Genomic DNA, 26,691 nt, shown 5'->3' with positions numbered 1-26,691 from the left:
TGCACAAATGTAAAGAAACCAAATACAAGATTGGTAAAATTTTAAAAAAAGAAGGGCATAAATTATATGCAACACCTAAATAAAGATAAAGCGTCAAATGTAACAAATTAAAAACGCTGCGTTTATCTCACCAGTAAATGTGCCATGATTATACGGAGTCTTCAACATCAGCAATGACCCAGCTCTAGTTTGCGTCACTTCCACCATATCAGACACAGATCTTAGGACTTCCAATAACGAGTAGAATCCATAGCGAGTATACTGAAAACTGCGCCCAAAACGGTTATAGAAGGCAGTTTCTAGCTTGGAGACCAGCAACGGAGAGATAGAGAGCAGATCTCGTAGGTCACTCTTTAGTGATGCTGGAAGAACCGGAGCTATTCTGCCACGTCTCACCAGGTCCACATGGTAACGAGGTATTGTGATACGTCGCCTACTTATAGATCTCCTACTGGTCTTCTGTCTGGATACCAGTTCTGCAACACCTTTAGTTTCTTCATTAACCACACCTTGAAACAAAAACACAAAAAGATTTAAAGAAACGCTCTGGCCAGTTACAAAAAAAAATTAGTAAGCAGCTAAAAATATAGTAGCTGCTGACATTTAAAGTGGTTGTTTATGTCAGAAGGTTTTTTATCTTAATGCATTAAGATAAAAAGCCTTCTGTTTGCAGCATCCCCCCCCCCCCCACACTACTTACCTGAGCCCACTCTCTATCCAGCGAAGTTGTAGGATTGTCTCGGCTGTAGGATTGTCTCATTGGCTAAAACAGCAGCACCGCGTTATCAGCTCCCTCTGCTGTCAGTCAGCCAATGAGAACAGAAAGGGGCAGGGCCAGAGCCGTATCTGAAAGGACACAGGGAGCTGTGGCTAGGCTCGGTGCCCCCATAGCAAGCTGCTTGCTGTGGGGGCACTGATCAGGAGGGAGGGGCCGGGAGAGCTGAAGAGGGACCCAATAAGGAGGACTTGGGCTGCTTTGTGCAAAACCACTACACAGGGCAGGTAAGAATAACATGTTTTTGTTTTTTTTGTTAAAAATAATTAAGAGAGGCTTTACAATCACTTTATTATACAGATTTATCAGCCAAGGGATCCAGTGCTATCATCGGGGCCAGTTCTTCGCCGATTTACAGGTCCCCGGTGTCACAATCTTACTTGTGGGAAGACATCTGGGACTTTCTGGCGTTTTACAGCTGGCTCCCCATTGTGCAAATTCAAGATGCGCTGTGCTTTTTCAATGGCCTCACAATCTTCTTGGACATGCAACATGTTCCAGGAGGTTGCAAGTGGGGGAGGGGGCTAAACTCAGGAGTGGGTACCTGTCAGAAATAGGTACCCGCAACCAGGAAAATAAAAATTCATAATTATGGGGGTTGTGGGAGAATCGAGTTGAGCAGAACTTTCCTTTTCAGGTGAAGTTCCACTTTAAGTTATAGATACTTACAAATTCTGCAGACCTTAACCACTTCCCGACGGCCGCATGTATATGTACGTCCACAATATGGCACGTACAGGCAAATGGGCGTACACGTACGTCCTTGCCTTTCCGCGGGTCGGGGGTCCGATCGGGACCCCCCCCGCGCTACATGCGGCGGTCGGGTTCCCTCGGGGAGCGATCCGGGACGACGGCGCGGCTATTTGTTTATAGCCGCTCCGTCGCGATCGCTCCCCGGAGCTGAAGAACGGGGAGAGCCGTGTGTAAACACGGCTTCCCCGTGCTTCACTGTGGCGGCGTATCGATCGAGTGATCCCTTATATAAGGGAGACTCGATCGATGACGTCAGTCCTACAGCCACACCCCCCTACAGTTGTAAACACACACTAGGTGTACCCCAACTCCTACAGCGCCCCCTGTGGTTAACTCTCAAACTGCAACTGTCATTTTCACAATGCATTTTTTGCTGTGAAAATGACAATGGTCCCAAAAATGTGTCAAAATTGTCCGAAGTGTCCGCCATAATGTCGCAGTCATGAAAAAATTTGCTGATCGCCGCCATTAGTAGTAAAAAAAAAAAAAATTAATAAAAATGCAATAAAACTATCCCCTATTTTGTAAACGCTGTAAATTTTGCGCAAACCAAATCGATAAACGCTTATTGCGATTTTTTTACTAAAAATAGGTCGAAGAATACGTATCGGCCTAAACTGAGGGAAAAAAAAATTTGTATATATGTTTTTGGGGGATATTTATTATAACAAAAAGTAAAAAATATTGAATTTTTTTCAAAATTGTCGCTTTATTTTTGTTTATAGCGCAACAAATAAAAACCGCAGAGGTGATCAAATACCACCAAAAGAAAGCTCTATTTGTGGGGGAAAAAGGACGCCAATTTTGTTTGGGAGCCACGTCGCACGACCGCGCAATTGTCTGTTAAAGCGACGCAGTGCCGAATCGCAAAACCTCGCCTGGGCATTAAGCTGCCTAAAGGTCCGGGGCTTAAGTGGTTAAAGGATCACTAAAGGAATTTTTTTTTTTTTTCTAAATAGCTTCCTTTACCTTACTGCAGTACTGGTTTCATGTCCTTATTATTTGTTTTTGCTTTGAAGTAGCTGTAATTCTGCTCTGATCTCCACACTTCCTGGTTGTCTGTTTCCTTATAACCATAGTACTGGGAGCTTTTCACTGTTGGTCTAAGCTGTCATTACTGTGTGTCTAAAACTTAACAGAACTAATCGGATTAATTTTAAAAACAAAACACTGCCCTGGATTTGTTTGTTTTTGTTCTGTGTGTCTCTCTAGTTCACAGGAACATGAAACCAGTTTAAAAGTGAAACTAACCTGCAGGCACATTATATAATTGATTTTTATCTATTTGTAATCATTTTTAAAAGGAATCAGTTAACTTTTATGTCTCTATACCCTGTAAACAGTCATTTCAGAAAAAAAGATTTTTCCCTTTAGTGACCCTTTTAAGGCTGGATTCGCACCTTTGCGAATTGGATGTAGGGATCCTGCATATATTTTCTGGGGGAGTGACGGGAAGGTGAGCAGGGCAAATATAACTTTTTTCACAAATCCTGTTCAATAACGTCCTCATTTATCGACAATTCAGCCCAAAAAAATACTATATTAGTAATACACCTCTTAAAGGGTCACTAAAGGAAAAAAAAATTTTAGCTGAAATGACTGTTTACAGGGCATAGAGACATAATAGTTAACTGATTCCTTTTAAAAATGATTAAACATAGATAAAAAACAATCATATAATGTGCCTGCAGTGTAGTTTCGTTTTTGCTGTTGTTTGCTGGTTCTCTGATGTACAGAGAGCCACTAGAGGGCAGTCAGCCAATAGAGAGCAGTGATACTTTGTCTAAAACTCCTCAGCACCAATCCAGTTTCGTTTTACACACAGTAATCACACCTCCTTGTGTAGTGACCACCGTGAGAAATCTCCCAGTACTGTGGTTATCAGGAAACAGGCAACCAGGAAGTGTCCAGAACAGAGAGGATTTACAGCAACATCAGAGCAAAAACGAACAATGAGGACATGAAACCAGGACTGCAGTAAGGTAAAGGAAGCTTTTTAGCTAAAAAAAAAAATTCCTTTAGTGACCCTTTAATCACATATAAACCATATATTCTGTGCTCCTTATTGGGCAAGAATAGATGGACAATGGGGATAGTGTGCATGGAAGAGCACTGAGTTGGTGGCACATTTTATTCACAATAATGTGAGCACAATATTAATTGAAGTACTACACTTTTGTTTTTGGTTACTTATGTCAAGTGGGGGGACATAAGTAAGATATTAAGCAGTAAACAAAGTAGCGTCGATATTCCCATCGCACACTTTCATGGATTAGGCTTTAGGAGTAGCGGGTGCACACCACAGATCGTTAATTATGTCCAAATCTTTATTAAAGAATGATCACATCACAGAAGACATAGTGCATTCAAAGCAGAAGACAGGATGCATTTTCAATATTTTCAAAGCTTATGATCCAAATATTATCAAATTTTAGATCACAAGCTTTATTAGACCCAGATGAAAAGGTCTTCACATCTGGCAAGAATCCTAGGAAAAAGCATTATCTTCTGGTTTGCATACCGGGACCATTTTCTTTTGATACAGGACTTTGAATGCACATTTGAACGTGCTGGTTTTGAGTTTGTAAAGACTAGGGGCTAGATTCATAAAGGACATACGACGGCGTATCTACAGATATGCCGTCGTATGTCCGAATGAGTGCGGTCGTATCTATGCGCCTGATTCATAGAATCAGTTATGCATAGATTTGGCCTAGATACGAGCGGCGTAAGTCTCCTACGCCGTCGTATCTTAGGGTGCACATTTACGCTGGCTGCTAGGGGCGATTCTGTAGATTTAGGCGAAGAATATGCAAATGAGCTAGATACGCCGATTCAGAAACGTACGTCCGCCCGGCGCATTGATTTACGTAAGGCTTTTTTCAGCGTAAAGTTACCCCCGCTATATGAGGCGTAGCCAATGTTAAGTATGGACGTCGGGACAGCGTCAAAGTTCACGTTGTTTGCGCAAGTCGTACGCGAATAGGGCTGTGCGTAAGTTACGTTCATGTCAAAAGCATTGACTATTTGCGACATGATTTCAAGCAAGCGCACTGGGATACGTTCACGCACGGCGCATGCGCCGTTCGTTAGGCGCGTCAATTACGTGGGGTCAAGGCTCATAATACAACACAGCTCGGTCTTTCAGTTCCTGGCTCACAACAGCCACGCCGTCAAATCCAGCGACTGTAAAAGCAGTGGACGCTGCGACAGAAGATCTACTCTCAGGGGTAGACGCCAGGGGGCGTCTGCCACCAGACGCACCAGGTCCGCGGACCAGGAGCGGCCAATCTGGGGCGATCAGGATTGTTGGAATCCCTCCAGCTTCCACTCTGCGCAGCAAGCGAGGAAGAAGCTTCAGAGGAGGGAAGGCGTAGATTAGGCGGTAGCAACCTCAAGGTGCCACCAACGCGTCTGATGCGTCCGTCCACAGGTCTCTTGACCTGGTCACGAACCGTGGCACCTTCCGATCGAAACGGGACGCTAGGTCCACGTCTGGCGTGCCCCACTTTTGGCACAGACTCAAACACCTCTGGGTGGAGTGACCACTCTCCTTGGTCTAGTGCATGGGTCTTCAATCTATGGCCCTCCAGTTGTTCAGGAACTACAATTCCCATCATGCCTAGTCATGTCTGTGAATGTCAGAGGTTTACAATGCCTCATGGGATATGTAGTTCTGCAACAGCTGGAGGGCCGTAGTTTGAGGATCCCTGGTCTAGTGTTTGGCTACTTAGGAAGTCGGCTTGCCAATTCTGTACATCCGGAATGGACCTCTCGGCCCACCGAAGGATGTGCGCGACCTCCATCGCTGCAGCTGAACTCCGTGTGTCCCCCTGATGATTGACGTACGCCAGTTGACTCAACTGAATCTGGTAATCCAGAGATGACGGGACCTTGTCCCAACGTTACACAATTTCCTTCTGTAGCACCCTGGTGTGGAATTGGGCATACGGAACCGCCTCGCAAGAGGCCACCATCAGACCCAGAACCCTCATGCAGAATCAAAGAGATGACCACTTCTGGGTCGACAACTGCTGCACTGCAGATTGCAGAGTCAGAAGTTTCTCCGTTGGGAGAAAAACTCTTGCCTCCGCGGAATCCAGGACTAGTCCCAGGTATTCCAGTCTCTGAGACGGAACCAACACTGACTTCCGGATATTCAGAAGCCAGCCGAACTCTTGGAGAGTCTGACACGTGATAGACACGTCCTCTTCTAATTCTGAGCCTGAGGAAGCTCACAGGAGAAGGTCGTCCAGACATCCCATGATAGCGATCCCCAGCTGTCTCAGCAGGGCCAGTATCGGGGCAAGCACCTTGGTGAAAACCTGTGGTGCCGATGCCAAGCCAAATGGGAGGGCCACAAATTGAAAATGGTCCTCCCCAAACGCAAGCGCAGAAACCTCTGGTGCTTTGTGCATATGGGAACATGTAGGTACAAGGACGCCATGATGTCCAAGGACGCCAGGAAGTCCCCCTGATGGAGTGCTGCTATTACCGAGCGAATCGACTCCATCCTGAATTTATGCACCTTGACATAACAATTGAGGGCCCTGAGGTCCAAGATTGGATGGACCCCTTCCTTCTTGGGTACTACGAACAAATTGGAGTAAAACCCCTGAAACCGTTCCAACGAGGGGAACTGGTACAATCACTCCCCTGACCAGAAGATCCTGGACAGCCCCTGACAGAGCCTGCCGGCGAACCGGAGGAAGCTGGAGGTAGGAAGTAAAAAATCTGTTTGGTGGACAAGAGAAACACTATCTTGTATCCCGAGGAAACTACTTCGCAAACCCAACAGTCGGAGAGAATAGACCTCCACCGAGCCGTGAACTCGCAAAGCCGGCCCCCCCACCCGAGACACGGGCGGGGGCAGACCTTCATGCGGAAGCAGGTTTGTCCGCAGGCTTGAGGCTTGCGGAATCAGGGGAGCTTTAGCCCTGCAGGGGTAGTAAAATAGGGCCCTTGCCTACGGCGAGGCTCCTAGCCCTTCCCAGACCGTGGGAGCAGTGTGCTCTTACCACCTGTGGCATCCTTAATGATGTTATCCAGGGACGCCCCAAAAAGCCGTTCACCCTTAAAGGGCAAATCCACCAAGGCCTTCTTGGAGGATTGGTCCGCAGACCAGCATGTCAGCCACACAAGGCGGCGTAGTACCACCGCATAGGCGGAGGCTCTGGAAAGCAAGGGAAGCGTATATAGGGTCGAGTCACAGACAAATTCTACACCCTGAACCAATTGTTTAGCCAGGTCCTTGCAGGTCTCGGAAGCATCCTGCTCCTCCAGCTTCTGCAGCAACAACTTTGCCCGTTCAGTCAGTGTCTGCGACACCAGAGACTCGGCCACAACCGGTCTCACAGCCGAACCCACAACTGTGAACACAGAGCGGGCCACAGTCTCCACCCTCCTATCAGTGGGGTCCGTAAAAGCGGGAGCCCCTTCCACAGGCAATGTAGTGGCCACAAATTTTTTAGAAACAGCAAAAAAACTTTCTGTGGTGTGTCCAATCCATACATAGCAATTGCTCCAAACATAGAATACAGGGAAATACTCTAGCGGTGCTGGGCGGTTTTGCGGAACCCAAAAGGGACCGGCACATCCGGTGCCCCCGCCATGCTCAAGTTTATGAGTATCACCGCAGAAATAAGACAAATCCCCTATTACGTACTGACCCTGGGGCAGAGTCATCCTCACAGTCCGTGTGGGTTAAGCCAGCATCGTCTGACATGACAGACCAGATCTGTGTCAGATATCCCCAGAAGCAGGCTCAGGGAGGGGAAGCTTTTGTACCCCCCTTCTGGGCACTAGCTGCTTCACCGACATTGCCTCAACAGATGCGGCAGGGGGATTAAAGTATGATTCAGGCATTGCTAGGGCCCCACCGCTGTGTACTGCAAGGCAGAAAACCCCACCGGTCACCTCCCAGCCGTAAAAATAGAAGGTGAAGCCTCCCAGGGACTCACCACCCCACCCGGTTGCAGAGAGAGCTGAAAACCCTAGGTGTGCTCTGATGTGCTGCGTCTGTAACCTCCGGGAAGATTTGCTGTGTTTTGCAGCGCTAAAACTGACACAAGAGGCCAAGACATTTCCAAGATGGCCGCCGTCTGAGGCTACAGGAAAATGGCCGCCGAGCTATGTAAACCGCAACCACGGCAAAATGGCGGCCGTGGCGCAGTTTAAATTCCACAGTGATGCACCAAACACCTCACACTACACAGCAGCATACAGCAGCACCCCCCAGAGTAAAATACACAGCCCCCGCTATACACACAGGCCCCAGTGGTAATAAAGAGACCCCAGAAGGCCCCCCCCCCCGCACAGCCGCTACCCAAAATGGGGAAGGAGGGAGAGGAAATAAGGGAGAGAGGAAAGCAGGGTGAACCCTCAGTCGACCTCCCAGGGGAAAACACCAGCCATACCACCTTACCTGAGCAAGGGGCCACTACTTACCCGTCCTGCGACCACCGGCTGGAGGTATCCCAGACAGAACCAACGTCCACTAACGGCATGGCTGTCGGCCAGACACACTGTGACAAAGCCATAGAGACCGGTCATATGTGTGTCCTGGAACATGAAGTTCCCCGGCCGCCCCTGGAGCAATGGGGCCTGTCAGGGACGACCTAAAGCTGAGCTGAGGGCCAGCACACGCTCGATGGCTGAACATGGGGAGACTACAAGAGTCAAGACCCAGCCTCTCACCCAGTCGGCTGTTGATAGAATAATCACAGGTTTCAAAAATGCAGGAACAAAACAAAAAGCGGAAAAAAAAAAAAAACTCTAGAGGGCCTGTCCTCTCCTGACGTTAGGCAGAGAAAAACAGGCTGCTAGAGCAGGGTGTGGGTTATACCCGGGGAACCACGCCCCCTGGGAGGAGCTGCACTGAGGAAAGTGTTGTTAATAACCCTAAGGTCAAAGGCTGCTGTGTCCGTCCATGAACGGAAGAGAAATAGGATTTTTTGTACTCACCGTAAAATCCTTTTCTCTGAGTCCATGGACGGAAACAGCTCCTTAAATCTTGACAAGTGGGTTATGTTCCCTGTTTAAGAGGACTAGGCAGAAACATGTTAGATAATTAAATACATTTTACATTAACAGGAGTTGAACAGCCCCGCCCAGGGGGCGGTCCCTCCAGACATAACCCTCCTCACTACAGCATGCAGCCTCAGTTCGTAACAAGCAGTACAAACCTAAAAAGGAGGGGTGGGTGCTTTTCTCTGAGTCCATGGACTCAGAGAAAAGGAGTACAAAAAATCCTATTTTCTCTTATCGTCCATGGACGGACACAGCTCCTTAAATCTTGACAAGTGGGACATCCCCAAACAGTGTCAAAAACGAGGGGTGTGAAATATCAGTAAAACCAATTTTAACTTCACCCCAAAACAAGCAGAGCTCCTCAATGGAGGAGGTGCAACTTTAAACAACCGCCGGCAAAAACTAGCGGTCGAAAAAAGCATCAGAAGATGCGCTCACAGCAATCATGTAAATTCTGCAAAAAGCGTGAACGGACGAGCAAGTCGCCGCCTTGCACACCTGTGAGACCGACGCATGATGTCGAAAAAAAAATAAAACAGGAAGCACCAATTGCCCTGGTCGAAAGTGTCGTGACCGGAAAGGGGGCCCGACACAAAAGAGTCAGAACTCCGAAACGGAGTCATAGTAGGCTGGTACACCCGCAAAGCGTGTACCACGACTAAAGTATGAAAGGCAACCTCCGTAGGGTGTGCCGGCTGAGGATAGAAGGATGGGAGAACAATGTTCTTATTCCGGCGAAAGGCCAAAACCACCTTCGGAAGAAGGGAAGGTCGGGGGCACACCATCACCTAATCCTTATCCTTATGGAGGATCAAGCATGGCGGCTTGCAAGACAAGACCTCCAACTCAGAAACCCCTCTAACAGTGGTAAAGGCCACTAAAGGGGCCACCTTCTGAGATGTAGGCCTGCCAGGTGCGACGGTAGATCCTCCGGAAGAAGACTACCGTGCCCTCAGCATTGTTGAGATGACCGAGTCAGACAGACCCCGGTCACATAAAGTCTGGCTTCCAATAGCCATGTTGAGGAAGTCAGTGACTGTACAACAGGAGGAAGTATGGGACCTCGAAAAAGAGGGACCTCCTGCCCTGGTACCTCCGCTACCAGGCACCCGATATTGGCGTACCAAGGATGCCAAGGTCAATCTGGAGCGATTAGAATCATCAGGATCTCCTCATCCTCCACTCTGTGGAGCAGCTGAGGAAGCAACTACCATGGAGGAATGGCAAAAAGTCGCCGATACAGACCCCACAGGGCCACCAGCGTGACTGACTGAACTTCGACACCCTGGCGACGGAGACGATCTATGCCTTGTGAGGCTCACCTCGTGCAAGGGAGCCAAAACACCCCAAGCACAAAGACCAGTCGCCCTGGTCAAGCATCTGGCGACTCCAGTAGTCCGCCTGCCGGTATACCTGATGGTAGACCGAAGCCACGGCCGTTGCGTTGTCCGGCTGAAACCAGATCGGTCGACCACAAGGAGAAGCATAGCCTGATCGCCTAAAATAGAAGGACAATGAACAGTAGACAGCACCTGGAATTCCCAGGCGGTCTCCCACCCAGGCACTAGCCAGGCCCGACCCTGGGTAGCTACCGAGACCAGTCGAGAGTGGGCACATTCAGGGAGGTGTGGCCGTAGGTCCGCGCAAGTCCAGCGACTCAGTGGCGACTGGACCCCCCAGGTTTGTGAACCCCCCCAGGTTCACAACCCGTGAGCTAGCATCCGTCGCAAACACCGACCACTGGAAGGAGGAAACAACTTCCCGGACCGAAGAGTCGGGGGATCTCCGTCACCAACTCAGAGAGACTGACTAGGTGGCGCACCGGAATCTGATGATTTCAGAGACCAGAGATTTTTACCACCTGGACAGAATTTCTCCTGGAAAACCAGAGTGTGGAACTGGGCATACAGTACCGCCTTGAAGGAGGCTACTCACAGGCCCCGGACCAGCAGGCGCCCGGAGAGAAGACCGATTGCGTGATGCCAATACCTTCACCGCAGACTGAAGAGTCTGCAATTTCTCCAGGGGAAGAAGGACCTTCGCCACCGAGGAGTCCGGATCAACACTAGATACTCCAACGCTGAGTTGGAACCTAGCATGTCCAGCATTTGAACCCTGGGTCGCACACATGGAGGGCAGGCTTGCTGCCACTGAGCTACACCTTCTGGCCTAAACGTTTAACACCCACCCGAATCTTTGGAGGGTCTGAATGGGAATAACACATCCACTAGGTCGGAGACAGAAGCTGCTCTCAGAAGAAAGTCTTCCAAGTAGCCAATGAGGCAAAGCCTCGCTGTCCCAACAAAGTTGGGATATATGCGAGCTCCCAGCTGAAAACCCATGGCGCTGACGCCAGATCAAATGGGAGGGCCACAGGCTGACAGAGACCCTCTCTCATCACGAAGCACAGAAAGAAACACTGAAATGCGCAAAACGGGACATGCATGTATGCGTCCCTGATGTCCGAGGACGCCAGGACGTCCCCTGGATGGAGCGCAGCTACCACCGAACGAATGGATTCCATGCGGAACTACCAGACATTCAAAGGTATTTAGGGCCTGAGGCCCATAAAAAACCCGAAACCTCTTATTCTGCAGGAAAGGTAAAATTACCCCGCAGCTTAACAAGTCCCACACTGCCCAAGGCAGACCGACGGGCCGGTAGAGGAAGACACGAGGAAAGAACTTTGTTCTGTGGATAGGAGGAAACCCTATCTAGCACCCCGAAGAGACCACCTCGCAGACCCACTGGTCGGAGAGCAGGGAGGTTTCACCGAATTGTGAACCTGCAAGCCGCCTCTCCCACCTAGAGACAGGGAGGGAAAGCTACATACATTGTCAGGATTTGGGTGCCGGCGTGATCGGCTTACGCACCCAGGGACGGATTAGTCCCCCAGCTGGGCCTTTGACAGCCTGGGAGGGTTGCCCCTAAATAATACACACACATAGTGTGTATGTATATTATGTAGTTGCATGCACACATGCCTTTGGAGTAAACCGGAGTACCCAGAGAAAACCCACGCAGACACAGGGAGCGACAATGCAAGCTCCAGGCAGATTGGCGTCGGTGTCCGGATTCGAACCAATGACTCTCTTGCTGCCAAGTAATGGAGTTAACCACTACACCACCGTGTGCATAAAACCATTCTGAAACGGAAGCCCTGGATAACAAGGGCGCAGCATTCAATGAAGCATCACAGACCTATATGAGGCCCTGGACCAGCTGGTCCGCTAGCCTAATAACTTCGGGAGAGTCAGTGCTCCTCCACTGTTTGGTGCAAAATGCTCACTCCGTGAGTTGTATACAGCACTAGGGGTCAGGACTACTCCAAGATGGCCGTTGAGCGTTCAGAACGCAGCCACAGGAAAATGGCTGACCGTAATGTAAGCTGCGCCATAGCATGGCTATGACAAAATGGCCGCCAATGGGAGTCGTCTCCCCCCCCCCAGGGTGCTGCACATTGTGGGGGTGTCATCCTGGTGCGCCCTAGTCAGAGTCCTCCCCTCTCTCCTTGTCACGCAGAGCGCGATCTCCCTCTGTGTCACAAAGCTCAATTGTTCGGCAGCCGCTATAACAATGTCCCGCCTCCTATGACAGACGGAACACTGATCCAATGTCTGGAAATTTAATCAGTGTGATGTGTACAATACAAGGCGGGTACTTTGTTACTGCACCCGCCCGGCCTGGGCAATTTAAATCCAGCAAAAAAAAAAAAATCATACACCCAAGGCAGAAAACAGAGGCTTTGCGGGGGTTTCCTTTTTGCCAGCATCCAATCACCTGAAGGTAGCTGCATATAACCCAGTATTAATGACCAAAGCCCTTGTGTCCTGTACTGTAAAACTAAAAAAAACATTTTATTTTCAATGTAGAGTTTCAATAAAAGTGTAACTAAAAGGCAAAACCTTATTTTTTTCCCATTTTGAATATACTCGCATACCCCGCTTTGCGGACACTCACTTTACAAACACTCGCAAGTACGGACATGCCCGCGAGTGTACGTAAAGTGCCTCGCAATTACGGACATTCCCGCGCCGCGCAGCTGCAGTATGATCTGGAGGGGTGGAGCTGCCGCCCAGAGTTGTGAGGGAAGAGGCAAAACTTCCTTCGAGTTGCCAGCAAGCCAGCCTAGCATTGCTCTTCGGCACCGAGGTACCTGCCAGCCAGCCCAGCATTGCCTGTCGGCCCAGAGGTGCCCAGCATTGGCTGTCAGCAATCCCAGCGCTGCTTAGAGGTGCCGCCAGCCCAGCCAGCCACAGTCTGCATAAACGTAAGTACAGTATAGAGGTCGACCGATATATCGGCCGATATTTGGCCGTTTTTGTGACATCGGCATCGGCCGATTTTTCGCGGCTAAAGTGCCCTGCAGTACTGACCTCGCTCCCATCCAATTCCTCCATCTGCACGGCCACCACAGAAGGGACATGGATATCACCGACATCGCGCCGCCAGCCGTGCCCCGCCCCCTCCCTCGGCATTCTGTATTAGGGACAGGGAGAAACAATGATTGGCTTACACTGCCGCCTGACTAATGTAACTCCCCCCAGCAGGAGATCGTTGTCAGCAATAGCTGTCTTCCTTCCCTGCTGAGGCGGAGCCTGCACCAAGTTCTAAACAATGATTGGCTGATCATACACTAATACTATCTGCATGCACCTAATAGGCTAGGTGCATGCTGATAGAATTAGTGTATGATACCAGCAAGTATGGAGGGTTAGTTGCCCAAATTATGTGCTACTGTGCCCCCCCTGCAGAATGTATTTAAACTCCTTTTAAAAGGGAATCCTGGCTGAGGCATTGAGAAAATGGATGAGGATGACTCTGGGTGTATATCAGAGTTACATTGTGGAGATCCTCTTCACAATGTAACTCTCATCCTCATTCATTTTCAAAATGCACTGCAAATCAATTATCTTCATTACAACGCAGCACCACCTACGCCTACCACCACCCATCCCTCTCCGCAACGCACCACCCATCCCTCTCCGCAACGCACCACCACCCATCCCTCTCCGCAACGCACCACCACCCATCCCTCTCCCCAACGCACCACCACCCATCCCTCTCCCCAACGCACCACCACCCATCCCTCTCCCCAACGCATCACCACCCATCCCTCTCCCCAACGCACCACCACCCATCCCTCTCCCCAACGCACCACCACCCATCCCTCTCCCCAACGCACCACCACCCATCCCTCTCCCCAACGCACCACCACCCATCCCCTCTCCGCAACGCACCACCACCCATCCCTCTCCGCAACGCACCACCACCCATCCCTCTCCCCAACGCACCACCCATCCCTCTCCGCAACGCACCCCTCTCCGCAACGCACCACCACCCACGCCTAGCACCACCCATCCCTCTCCACAACGCATTCCCACCCACCCCTCTCCACAACGCATCACCGCAACGCATCCCCACCCACGCCCAGCACCATCCACCCCTCTCCACAACACATGGCTGTGCAGGATGCGGGTACAGAGAGGTGGCTGTAGAGGAGGGGGGTACAGAGAGGTGGCTGTAGAGGAGGGGGGTACAGAGAGGTGGCTGTAGAGGAGGGGGGTACAGAGAGGTGGCTGTAGAGGAGGGGGGTACAGAGAGGTGGCTTTACAGCCAGTCAGCCTCTCTGTACCCCCTCCTCCACAACCACCTCTCTGTACCCCCTCCTCCACAACCACCTCTCTGTACCCCCCTCCTCCACAACCACCTCTCTGTACCCCCCTCCTTAAAATGACTAAGATTGTATTTTTTTTATTTTTTAATAATTATGAGGTGGCACTAATGGGCTGAACTGGTAGGCACTGATGAGGTTGCACTGACAGGCTGAACTGGTGGACACTAATGAGGTGGCACTGATGGACACTGATAGGCTACACCGGTGAGCTGCATTGGTGGGCACTGATGGACACTGATAGGCTGCACTCCACCTCTCCACCCTAAACAATAACCACCTCCCCAACCTAGATTTTCTGAGATAATGAAAAAAAAAAAAAAAATCGGCCTAAAATATCGGGCGCAAAAAATCGGCCTAAAATATTGGCCATCGGCCGCCCCAATTTTGAAATATCGGCATCGGCCAGAGAAAAACCCATATCGGTCTACCTCTAGTACAGTACTGTATAGCCCCCCCTGCTATTGGCCCTACCCCCCCCCCACTACCAGCCCTGGACCCACATTACAGCCCCTGACCCCCCCCCACAGTTTTTTTCATTGTTACAGGTACCTATCGTGCCTGCCAGCCCAGAGGTGCCCGACAGCCAGCACCAAGGCCCAGAGGTGCCCGACAGCCAGCACCAAGGCCCAGAGGTGCCCGACAGCCAGCACCAAGGCCCAGAGGTTCCCGACAGCCAGCACCAAGGCCCAGAGGTGCCCACCAGCCAGCACCAAGGCCCAGAGGTGCCCACCAGCCAGCACCAAGGCCCAGAGGTGCCCACCAGCCAGCACCAAGGCCCAGAGGTACCCACCAGCCAGCACCAAGACCCAGAGGTGCACACCAGCCAGTACCAAGACCAAGAGGTGCACACCAGCCAGCACCAAGACCAATAGGTGCCAGCCCAGCATTGCCCAGAGGTGTCCGCCAGCCAGCCCAGCATTGCTTGCCAGGTACGCATTGAATAATGGCAGATAGTACCAAAAAAAAGCCGTAAATCAATTACCTTGGATATGAAGGCTAAAATGATTAAATTGTATGGTGAAGGTGTAACTCAAGCTGAAATAGGCCGAAGGCTAGGCTACACTCGAACTACAGTTAACACCGTCATGAAAAACAGAGAAAAACTTCTTGCAGAAATTAAGAGTGCTACACCTGTTAACACAACAACAATTCGAAAAAGGGATAGCATTGTTGCAGACATGGAGAGACTCTTAATACTTTGGATAGAAAATCAGACTACACGTCATTTTTCTGTCAACCAGGCAATTATACAAACTAAAGCCTTAAGTCTATTCGAAGACCTGAAGGCTAAGAAAGGTGAGACAGCAAAGGATGCAGAATTTTCTGCAAGCCGTGGATGGTTTGATAGGTTCAAGAAAAGGTCTAACCTACATAACATTAAAATACAAGGAGAGGCAGCTGCTGCAGATCATAAGGCTGCAGAAAGCTATCCAAGCGATCTTGCCAAAATTATTCAAGATGGAGGCTACTCCATGGATCAGATTTTTAATGTGGATGAGACTGGTCTATTCTGGAAGAAGATGCCTGCAAGAACCTTCATCGCAATACAGGAAAGATCAATGCCAGGCTACAAGCCAGCTAAAGATAGAATAACCCTTCTGTTAGGTGGCAATGCGTCTGGTACCTTAAAGTTAAAGCCTTTGCTAATTTACAGATGGGAAAATCCAAGAGCTTTGAAGAACTACGTTAAAACTAGGCTTCCAGTGCATTGGAGAGCTAACAAAAAAGCATGGGTTACTGCAGCCCTTTTTGAAGATTGGTTTGACACCTGCTTTGTTCCAGAGGTGAAAGCCTATTGCAAAGGACAACAATATCCCTTTCCACATTTTGCTGCTTGTTGATAATGCCCCTGGACACCCTCGAACACTAGATGAGCTGAACCCTAACATTCGAGTGCAGTTCCTACCACCAAATACTACCTCACTACTGCAGCCAATGGATCAATGCGTCATTGCCGCCTTCAAGTTAAACTACTTAAAAAGAACATTCAGTAAGTGTATTGCAGCAATAGACAAAGAAGAAGGAGAAGGTAAAGAAGTCCTATCCAAATTCTGGAAAAGCTACAACATCTTGGATTGCATTAAAACTGTAAGAGATGCTTGGAATGACATAAAGGAAACCACAATGAAAAGGGCATGGAAAAAATTATGCCCAGTTAGTTGAAAATACAGAAGGCTGTGACGATCATGTAGCTACTGTTACTGAAAATATTGTAGATATGGCAAGGCAGTTAGAGCTGGAAGTGGAGCCAGAAGATGTTGCTGAACTGCTTGCGTCCCACACAGAGTCCCTCAGCAATGAAGATCTTCTAGAACTTGAAGAGGAGAGAGAAGAAGATGTGCAGGATGGGGTTGAGATCATTGATCAGCCTGAATGTTTAACTTCAAAAATTCTCTTTGAAGCTTTCCGTCATCTTGATAGCACCATGGCTCTATTTGAAAAGCATGATAGGGATTTTGAAAGAAGTTCCAAAATCAATGCTAACATCTCATGGGCTTATGCCTGTTACAAAGAAATCTACAGGGAGAAAAAGAGAGCTACACTTCAAACCTCCATAGAAACATACTTTTCTAAAAGTCCATCAGCACGCAGAACATCATCAACTGACAGTCTGTTTCCAGCTCTGACATCACCACCGTGTCCTGCTCCTATTGCTACTTGTAGTACACCCAATTCTCCAGCAAGAAAGTGCCTCGTTTTTGAAGACTTGACTTGTGAAACAGAAGATACCTGCATACCTGACAGTCCATTTCCAGCTCTGACATCACCATCAAGTCCTGCTCCTACTCCGATTTCTTCTTGTAGTACACCCATTTCGCCAGCAAGAAAGCGTCTCGCCTTTGAAGATTTGACTAGTGAAACAGAAGATACCTGTATGCCTTCACCCTTCCTACCACAATGAATTCTCTGGCCTTGCAACAATGAGATGGGGTAAGCTTACAATTTTTATTTGAATATTGTGTTTATTTTAGTTATCAATGCATTATTCATATCAGTTATGCTTGTAAATGACTATTGCAATGCAGTGCACACATTTAGAAGTGAAAAAAGGTATTGCTTCACATTTTCGCTTTACATACATGCCCCGGTCCCATTGTGTACTTAAAAGTGGGGTATGCCTGTAGTAAGGTAGCGTTATAACCCCAGTCAGTTTTTTTGCCATCTGTGTCTCATTGGGGAGATTTCCCTTTACTTCCTGTCCTATAACCAAAATGGGAAAGGGGAAACTCCTCCAAAGTGCTGAAATATCGACGTGTCACCAGAACTAGTGTCCCTATTGGAAGATTGCACCTCTATTAGTGTTCTGATGTCAACCCAAAATGTTCTTTTACTTTCACTTTAAATCATAAACAGTAAACAGGACAAATAGGGTAAATCTCCATAACGGGGGCAAAGACTGCAATAAGACAGAGTCTAGTCCCTCTCCACTTTAATTCTTTAAATTTTTCAAGTGAATCGAATACCCCCCCCCCCCCTCAGATGGACTGATACATACCAATCAATATTACTGTGCCATCAGCTTTAGACTGAACTGTTACAACATCTGGCATATCATGAACCAGCTCCATGGTTGATCTATAGTCTAGAGACTTGACTGGGAGAGGCGAACCAATTAACATGCGGTAATCATGTTCAAGCTCTTGGATGGTCAGCCCTCCTTTGGAGGCAATCAGCAAGGAGCGTAGATCTTTTTTCAGTCGTTCCAAGATCCGGTCTTTGTCCATTTCTGTTCGATGGAGAAAATAAAAGTAGTAGTTATTAATTTACTATCTACAAGAAATCGACTACTTGTGCTTCCATGTAGTCATATGTAAGAAAGAATCAGTACAGACAAAAGCATATAAAATCCTGACTACAATGAGTGTTATAGCCAGTATGTTAACACAATCAAGGAGAGCTCAAAGATAAAACTAGTTAAATCTGCTTTTCCGCTTGTACCTACAGGTAAGCCTATAAAAAGGTACGATATTTACATTTGTAGTGGCGGGAGATGTCACTGATGCATGCACACTGCGCTCTGAATGGGCGGCACACTAGTGTGCCGTCCATTGAGAGTGATGTACAGCGTTCATGGCTCCCATGCACAGTGACATCATTGCAGCCTAGCCATTCAGAGCATGTGAACCCTGCAGCAAAACCAGTTGAAGATAGAATCCCTGTCAGCAGTGACAGGGTGCCGCTGGAGAAAACAGCGATACAGATAAGTCTGTCATATTGTGCTAGTATGCGGTGCATACTGGTACATTATTATATTAACCTGCAGGGGGAACTTTTTTTTTTTCCTCAAAGAGACTTTTCTACCGCTTTGAAGTCCTTGAGCATACCAAGTACGTGAAATATACAGTGGGTCATCCAAATAACATGGGTGTACTCAGTACCGTATTTATCGGCGTATACCGCGCACTATTTTGCCCTGAAAATCAGGGCAAAATCGTGGGTGCGCGATATACGCCGATACCCGCTTTCCCGCCACGAGTTTGAATACTGCGCTCGCATATACCGAGCGCAGTACACTCGTGAATCTTCGGGCAGTCTCGGCGCCTCTCGCGCTGACGTCCTGTACGAAGCTTCACGAGTGTACTGCGCTCGGTATATGCGAGCGCAGTATTCAAACTCGTGGCGGGACGGACGTGAGGAGGCCGCGAGGACGCCGCAGAAGGACGCCGGACCCGCCGAAGAGGACACCGGACCCGCCGCAGAGGACACCGGACCCGCCGCAGAAGGACACCGGACCCGCCGCAGAAGGACACCGGACCCGCCGCAGAGGACACCCGAACCTCAGAAGGACGCCGGACCCAACGAGGCCGCCGATGGACACCGCGCAAGACACCAAAACTAAGTACAAAAAAAAAAAAAATTTCCACAGGAATTCGGGCCACTTTGGGGGTGTGCGGTATACGCGGGAGCGCGTTATACCGCGATAAATACGGTAGTTAAATTAACATAGTTCCTATAGGTTGCATTAACACGTGTGTTTTTGTCTGACAGCATGTAGATGTGAGAAAATCAGCAGAGGGTCCTAGCGCTTAGCTGCGGGAGGCGTCCTCATTGAAAGCAATGTGAGGCTGCTGGCTCCCGTGGCCAATTGTACCCATTTGCATGTAATCACTATGCAACAATTACCTACGAGTAATCAGCCCTGGACACAGACTGTGTGCATCCTGAATGCCTGGTAGTCACTGCTCTGCCACCATCTTAAAAAGCAATCCACCACATATCACTTTTCAAAGGGGCGATAAAGAGTGCCGCAGTTGTGAACGAGCACTTACTAATTCCTAAACAGTCCAACTTCTTTAATTCCTTAAAATTTTTCTTAATTGTATTATGAATACATATAAAAAAATGGTTTGTCATTTTTGTAAAAAAAAAAAAAAGAACGCATACAATTTAAAGCGGAGTTCCGCCAAAAAAATAAGTAAAAATTAAAGTCAGCAGCTACAAATACTACAGCTGCTGACTTACTGACACTAACACTTACCTGTCCAGGGCAGCTGCGATGTCCTCACCCAAAGCCGATCTATCCCTCGGGTCCAGGTGCAGGCGCTGGCATGTTTAGTAAGGGAATCAGCCTGGTTCCCTACTGTCCTCACTGGTCCCTGCTGTCTTCTTGGACATGTGCGTCTCCCAGAAGACAGCGGGGGGACGGACGTGGCGTAGATTGCTGCGGAACCTGTAGCAATCTATCGCTGGAAGTGGGAGAAAATACCTGTATTAGACAGGTATCTGCTCCCCCCTTTCCCGCTAAAAGGTGCCAAATGTGACACCAGAGGAAAAAAGCAGAAGTTCCATTTTTGGGTGGAACTTCACTTTAAAGCAGAGGTAGGCAACCTTTACCACTTTACGACCGCTGCACGCCGATATACGTCGGCAGAATGGCAGTAGTGGGCAAATGGGTGTACCTGTACGTCCCCTTTAATTTGCTGTCTAGTGGGCGAGCGCGCCGCATACTGTGTGACCGTTATTGCGGGTCCCGCGGACTCTATGTCTGCCAGTGTCCCGTAATTGTGGCACAGAGAGGCAGAACGGGGAAATGCCTATGTAAACAAGGCATTTTCCTGTTCTGCCTAGCAACATGACATGGATCTAATGCTCCCCGTCATCGGGAGCAGTGATCTCTGTCATGTTGTTGCGAGACAATCCCCCCTACAGTTAGAATCACTCTCTAGGACACACTTAACCCCTTGATCCCCCCTAGTGTTTAACCCCTTCCCTGCCAGTGTCATTTACACAGTAATCAGTGCATTTTTATAGCACTGATTGCTGTATAATTCAAAATGGTCCCAAAATGGTGTCAAGTGTTCGATGTGTCTGCTGCAATGTCACAGTCACGAGAAAAAAAAAAAAAAAATCAGATCGCCGCCATTCTTGATTAAAAAAAAACGGAGTTAGGCTTACCGGTAACTCTGTTTCTAGGAGTCTTCCAGGACAGCCTCTGAGACCTTGGGCTCCTCCCTCCGGGGCAGGAAACACACACCCCCACTTCTTTAAAGGCGGTCCTCCAGGCCTCCATCTTCAGTTCATACAAGAAACTACCGGAAGGCTCTGAAAGACATAATACACTAACACAACGTCAGTTCATACCTCAGATACCTAGGTAAATAACACCGGGTGGGAAACCCCGGCTGTCCTGGAAGACTCCTAGAAACAGAGTTACCGGTAAGCCTAACTCTGGTTTTCTCAAGTCGTCTTCCAGGACAGCCTCTGAGATAAGCAAGAAAACTCACTCGTTAGGGTGGGGCAACTGCCTGGAGGACCTTGCGTCCAAACGCCTGATCCTTGTCCGATAGCAGGTCTAACCTGTAGTGCCTGGCAAACGTGGAGGAAGATGACCATGCCGCTGCTTTGCAAATGTCTTCCAGTGACGCTCCGGCCCTCTCCGCCCATGATGCCGAGACTGCCCGGGTCGAGTGTGCCTTAACCAAAAGGGGTTGCCTGCCCTCTGACTGGTAAGCTTCTGTGATCGCCAACTTGAGCCACCTTGCCATGGACGATTTAGAAGCCCTATATCCTTTGCGGGCTCCCGCAAAATTAATGAAAAGGGATTCAGAGTGCCTGAAATTCTTAGTGGCCTCTAAATAACATAGGAGACATCTTTTGACATCTAATAAGCTTATAGATTCCTCCTCATTACCTTCTGAAGTGGAACGAAAAGTGGGTAAGATAATATCCTGTGTCCTATGAAAAGTGGACGACACTTTGGGTAGAAAGGAAGGGTCTGTCTTAAGAATTATCTTATCCTCCAGAACTAACAGAAAAGGCTCCTGAATTGACAGGGCCTGCAGATCACTGACCCTCCTGGCCGATGTGATCGCTATCAAAAAAATTGTTTTTAAACTTAAATACTGTAGAGATAATTTCTCCAGGGGTTCAAAAGGGACTCTGGTAAGTGCCCTAAGGACTAGGGACAGATCCCAGGAAGGACAAGCTCTTACTTTAACTGGCTTGGACCTTGCTAAAGCCTTGAAAAAAATCTTTATGAATTGATTTTTCTGGAGAGGAAACTCAAGAAACACACTCAGGGCCGCCGTCTGCACCTTTAAAGTGCTGGTAGATAGACCTAAATCGACCCCTACTTGAAGGAAGTCCAATACTATCGGAACACTAGGCCGAACAATCCCTCGTTCCGCCTGCCAGGAACTAAATTTTTTCCAGACCTTGCCATAAATGGCCCTGGTAACAGGTTTGCGGCATTCTAAGAGTGTTTTAACCACTCTTTCTGAGAACCCATGAGATATCAACAGCTGTTCTTCAGATACCAAGCTGTGAGATTTAATTTCCCTATTTCTGGGTGAAGAACCGGCCCCAGGGAAATTAGGTCTTCCCTTACTGGAAGGGTCCAAGGAGGATCCACAGCTAATCTCCTCAGGTTGGCGAACCATGGTAGCTTGGGCCAGAATGGCGTTACTATGATCAAGTCCGTGGATTCTACCAGAAACTTCTGAAGGACTCTGGCTATCAGCCTTATCGGTGGAAAGGCGTAAGCTAGTCTGAAGCTCCAAGGATTGGCAAAGGCGTCTACCCCTATGGCTAGGTCCTGTGGGTGAATGGAAAAGAATTTCATCACTTTCCTGTTTTTCTGAGATGCGAAAAGGTCCACCTCTGGCTCCCCCCAGTGGGACACTATCTGGTTGAATACCTCCGCATTTAGGGACCACTCGTCCTGGCTGACGACTCAGAAAATCCGCCAGAGTATTGTGAGAACCCTTTAGATGAACCGCCGACAGGAAAGACCAGTTTATTTCCGCCCAGTTCATTATCCTGTCTGCAATAGCCTGCAGGGGAGGGCTCCTTGTGCCCCCCTGCTTGTTTAAATATGCGACAGTAGCCGCGTTGTCCGTCCTGACCTGCAGATGCCTCCCTGATATCAAGGGCTGGAAGGACTCTATTGCCCTTAGGACTGCGAGAAGTTCTTTCTGGTTTGAAGACCGTTGAGCATCTCTCGGAGACCAGGAGCCTTGAGCCAAGTTGCCTCCTAGGTGGGCTCCCCACCCCAGCGAGCTGGCATCCGTAGTCACCACTATGGCCGTGGACGGATTCCAAGACAACCCTATCTCCAAATTGCGGTGGTTCCGCCACCACCATAAGGTTCTTTTTACTTTGGTCGAGATGTGCATTGGGAGGTCTAGACTTTCTCTCCTGCCATCCCACTGTCTTAGCATCGTATTCTGTAACAGGCGCTGGTGATGCCTAGCCCACGGCACTGCTGGAAAGCAGGCTGACATAAGTCCCAAAACCCTCATAACATCCCTGATTAGGGTGACCTGATTGGTTTGTATCGGAGCCACTGCCTGGACTACCTTCTGAATCTTCTCTACCGGAAGAAACACTTTCCTTTTCACTGAGGAAATCCTGTACCCCAGGTACAGGACTTCCTGGGACGGAATCAGCTGGGACTTGTCCCAGTTGACCAGCCAGCACAGGGAGCGTAGTAGCCTCTGGGACTCCTCTAGGTCCTTTTTTCAACTGGGGACCGGAGGAGGAAACAAAAAGCAGATCGTCCAGGTAAGGAATTACAGTGATCGCCCTGATCCTTAAGGGTGCTAAGGCTTCGGCTAGCACTTTTGTGAAGATCCTCGGAGAGGAGGCTAGGCCGAAGGGAAGTGCCCTGAATTGGAAATGGACCACTTCCGAGCCTCTCTGCACTGCCAATCTCAAAAATCTTTGATACTCCCGATGTATGGGGATATGGAGATACGCATCCCTGAGGTCTATTGTTGCTAGGAAGCAACCTGGAAACAAAAAATTTGTTACCGAAAATATCGATTCCATCCGGAATTTTTTGTACCTCAGAAATCTGTTCAGGGGACGGAGATTCAGGATCAACCTGAACTTCCCAGAAGGTTTTTTCACCACGAACACGTGTGAGTAATTCCCCTGGCCTTGCTCCTCCCGAGGAACTCTCACCAAGACCTTCTGGTCTAGAAGATCTCCCAACAAAAGGCTTAGGGCTTCCGCCTTTTCTCGGTCTTTTGACAACCTGGTCAGCAAAAACATAGGGGGGGGAATTGAATCGAATTCCAGCCTGTAACCGTTCCTGATGACATCTAGAACGAACGGACTTGGCATACACTGAATCCACTGTGGAAGGAACTCCCCCAATCTTCCTCCCACAGGGATTAAGGCGTCACTGGGGTTTTGGGGTGGATTGAGGATTAAATAAGATGCCTCCTCTCCCTCGCCCTTTATGCCCTGCCCAGTGCTTTTTGGGGTGACCATCCCTCTCCTTTGACCTCTGCTGCCTGAATCCACGAAAAAACTGTTTGTCGCTTTTTTTCTATTTCTCAGGAAAGGATTTCTTTTTATCCTGGGTTCTTTCTAGGGCCTCCTGTAGACCAGGCCCAAACAAGTGATCGCCTGAAAAAGGCAGTCCACAAAGTTTTCGTTTGGAACCAGAGTCACCCGGCCAAGTCCTAAGCCATACTGCCCGCCTAGCGGTGTTGACTAAAGCCGCCAATCTGGCTGCAAGTCTGACAGACTCAGCTGAGGCATCCGCTAAAAAACCCACTGCTTTAAACAGTAAGGGAAATGAGCCCAGCAGTTGCTGCCTAGAGGTACCTGCTGAAATATGTGACTGTAACTGTGTAAGCCAGCATTCAAGATTCCTGGCTACGCAGGTAGCTGCTAGGGCTGGTTTTAAACTGATGGACGAGGCGTCCCAGGCCCTTTTGAGCAGCACATCTCCCCTCTTATCCATGGGATCCTTCAGTGCGCCTAGATCATCAAAGGCCAAATCTGTATTTTTAGATACTTTGGCCAATGGTGCATCCAATTTTGGAATTTTATTCCATGGTTGAGAGACGTCAAATTCAAACGGGAATCTCCTCTTAAGACTTCCCGAAAAGAATGGTCTTCTTTCTGGATGTTCCCATTCCAGCAAAATCAATTCAATGAGAGATTTATGTACAGGGAAAACCCTGGCTTTCTGTGCATTAGACCCTAAATACATCTGGTCATGCTTAGAAAGTATGACTTTCTCCTCACGAATCTCTAACGTGTCATAGATCGCTTTTAACAGATCTCCCACGTCCTCTAGTGTCAGCCTATACCTAGATCCCCTGGAGGAATCTTCCCCATCCTCGGACCCTGAAGCAGAATCTGCCTGGGAAGAGGCCGGGCACGAATAAGACCATCCACTTGCTCTCTCCTCCCTTTCTAGTTCCTCTTCCTGTGCTGGAAGTCCCGGAACCGACAAGGAAGGGGTACTGGCTGCCCTGGGCAGAGGGGATGGAACTTGTACTCTATCCATCATTCCGCTGAATGATGAAAAGGTGGCCGCCAATTCATCTTTAACGGAAGACAGGATTTTTCGGCACTCTGCTGCTGAATCGTCCTTAACTAGGTCACTCACACAGTCTGGGCATACTGGCTTCTTCCAATTAATGCTCATTTTTGCCCCACACACGGCACACTTCTTCCTGGGAGTCTGTACAGGAGGCACTTTAACCTGAAACAACAGACCAGGAAGCTATTAGAACATCTCCTTAACCCAGTGTTTCTCAATTCCAGTCCTCAGGCCCCCCCAACAGGTCAGGTTTTCAGGATTTCCCTCAGATGAAAAGGCTGTGGTGATTACTAAGGCAGTGAAACTGATCAAATCACCTGTGCAAAATAATGGAAATCCTGAAAACCTGACCTGTTGGGGGGGCCTGAGGACTGTAATTGAGAAACACTGCCTTAACCTAACACCTCTGTGCAGGAAGGAATGAGTGTGTGCCTAACCCTCCACCATAGGTTCCCCACCTTAGGAGAGTGAAGTAAAAAGAGTGCCAACCTCCGAGTGTAAGTGTAGTCTTCCCTCACCACCTTACCTAGGAGGTACCGGAGCCTGCTGCGCATGGATCTGTAGCCTGGATCGCTTCCTCCATGTCACTGGGTATACTCACGGCCTGGCCGATGAACTCACCCTGCTCCGGGCCTGTCTCTTCTGCTGTGCCGTTTAAGGAGATCAGAACGCATCTCCGCGGCGCCCTCCGATGACGTCGTTCCGGCGGAAGTGCTCGTCACTTCCTTCCCTTGGAACGCATACCCCGCCCCTCGGCTTCCGGAAGTCCGGAGTCTTTCGTTCACAACGTGGAGGAACGATACTGGCCGGTCAGCGTCCCCCGCCGCCGCCAGTATGCCGAACCCTTAAGGTAATGGGGTTAGGGTAAACACCACCGACGGTCCCACTCTCTCCGAGCAAAGGGGCAGCATTAGATCCGGCAACCGTACTCTACCCTAATAGGTCAGAGGGGTGCCCAGGCTGAGAAGATCATAACCAAGTGCTCTTTTACAGGACAGTCCTGAGACCTAGAGCTCCCATGTTCCCTACGTGCGTGCTCCTTCCCGTCCGGTAGGAAACACAAATAACTGAAGATGGAGGCCTGGAGGACCGCCTTTAAAGAAGTGGGGGTGTGTGTTTCCTGTCCCGGAGGGAGGAGCCCAAGGTCTCAGAGGCTGTCCTGGAAGACGACTTGAGAAAAACGTAATCTAATAAAAATGCCATAAATCTATGCCCTATTTTGTAGACGCTATAACTTTTGCGCAAACCAATATACGCTTAAAGCGGTTGTAAACCTGCATCAAATATTTTTTATTTTTTTTCTCCTGTAAGGCAAAAGTCATAATGAGCTAATATGCACCGCTCCAGCGCTGTGATTGGCTGGAGCGGCGATGACGTCACTCCCGCGCGGGAGATTTAAAACTCGGCAAGGTCCGGCGGCTGCCGGTCCTTTCGCCGTAGATCCCCCTGCGCATGCACCGCGGCGCATTGCAAGGGGAATATCTCCTAAACCGTACAGTAAAAAAAAAAAAAAGTGGGTTTACAACCACTTTAAGCCTCATACACACGACCGGTTTTCCCGGCAGGCAAACTGCCAGGAGAGCATTTGGCTAGGAATCCCGGCCGTGTGTATGCTCCCTAGCAGTTTTCCCCGACAGGAAAACTGCCAGGGAAAAATAGAGAACCTGCTCTCTA

At 49.0% G+C, this 26,691-nt stretch overlaps 1 protein-coding gene across 1 annotated transcript in view; it reads right to left on the bottom strand.

The window, feature by feature from the left end:
* TDRD5 (tudor domain containing 5) overlaps window positions 1-26,691 on the bottom strand; it is a 336,334-nt gene that overhangs the window by 294,893 nt on the left and 14,750 nt on the right. The window contains exons 2-3 of the mRNA XM_040359954.1: window positions 17,731-17,961; window positions 132-509 (exon numbers count right to left, since the gene is read on the bottom strand). Of these exons, the coding sequence (XP_040215888.1) occupies window positions 132-509; window positions 17,731-17,959 (607 nt within the window). The 5' untranslated portion in view covers window positions 17,960-17,961. The remainder of the gene's footprint in view (window positions 1-131; window positions 510-17,730; window positions 17,962-26,691) is intronic.

The sequence above is a fragment of the Rana temporaria genome, chromosome 7, assembly GCF_905171775.1.
Source record: "Rana temporaria chromosome 7, aRanTem1.1, whole genome shotgun sequence".
NCBI lineage: Eukaryota > Metazoa > Chordata > Amphibia > Anura > Ranidae > Rana > Rana temporaria.
Note: the sequence above shows the minus strand (reverse complement) of the source record. Positions and strands in the feature narration are given on the sequence as shown.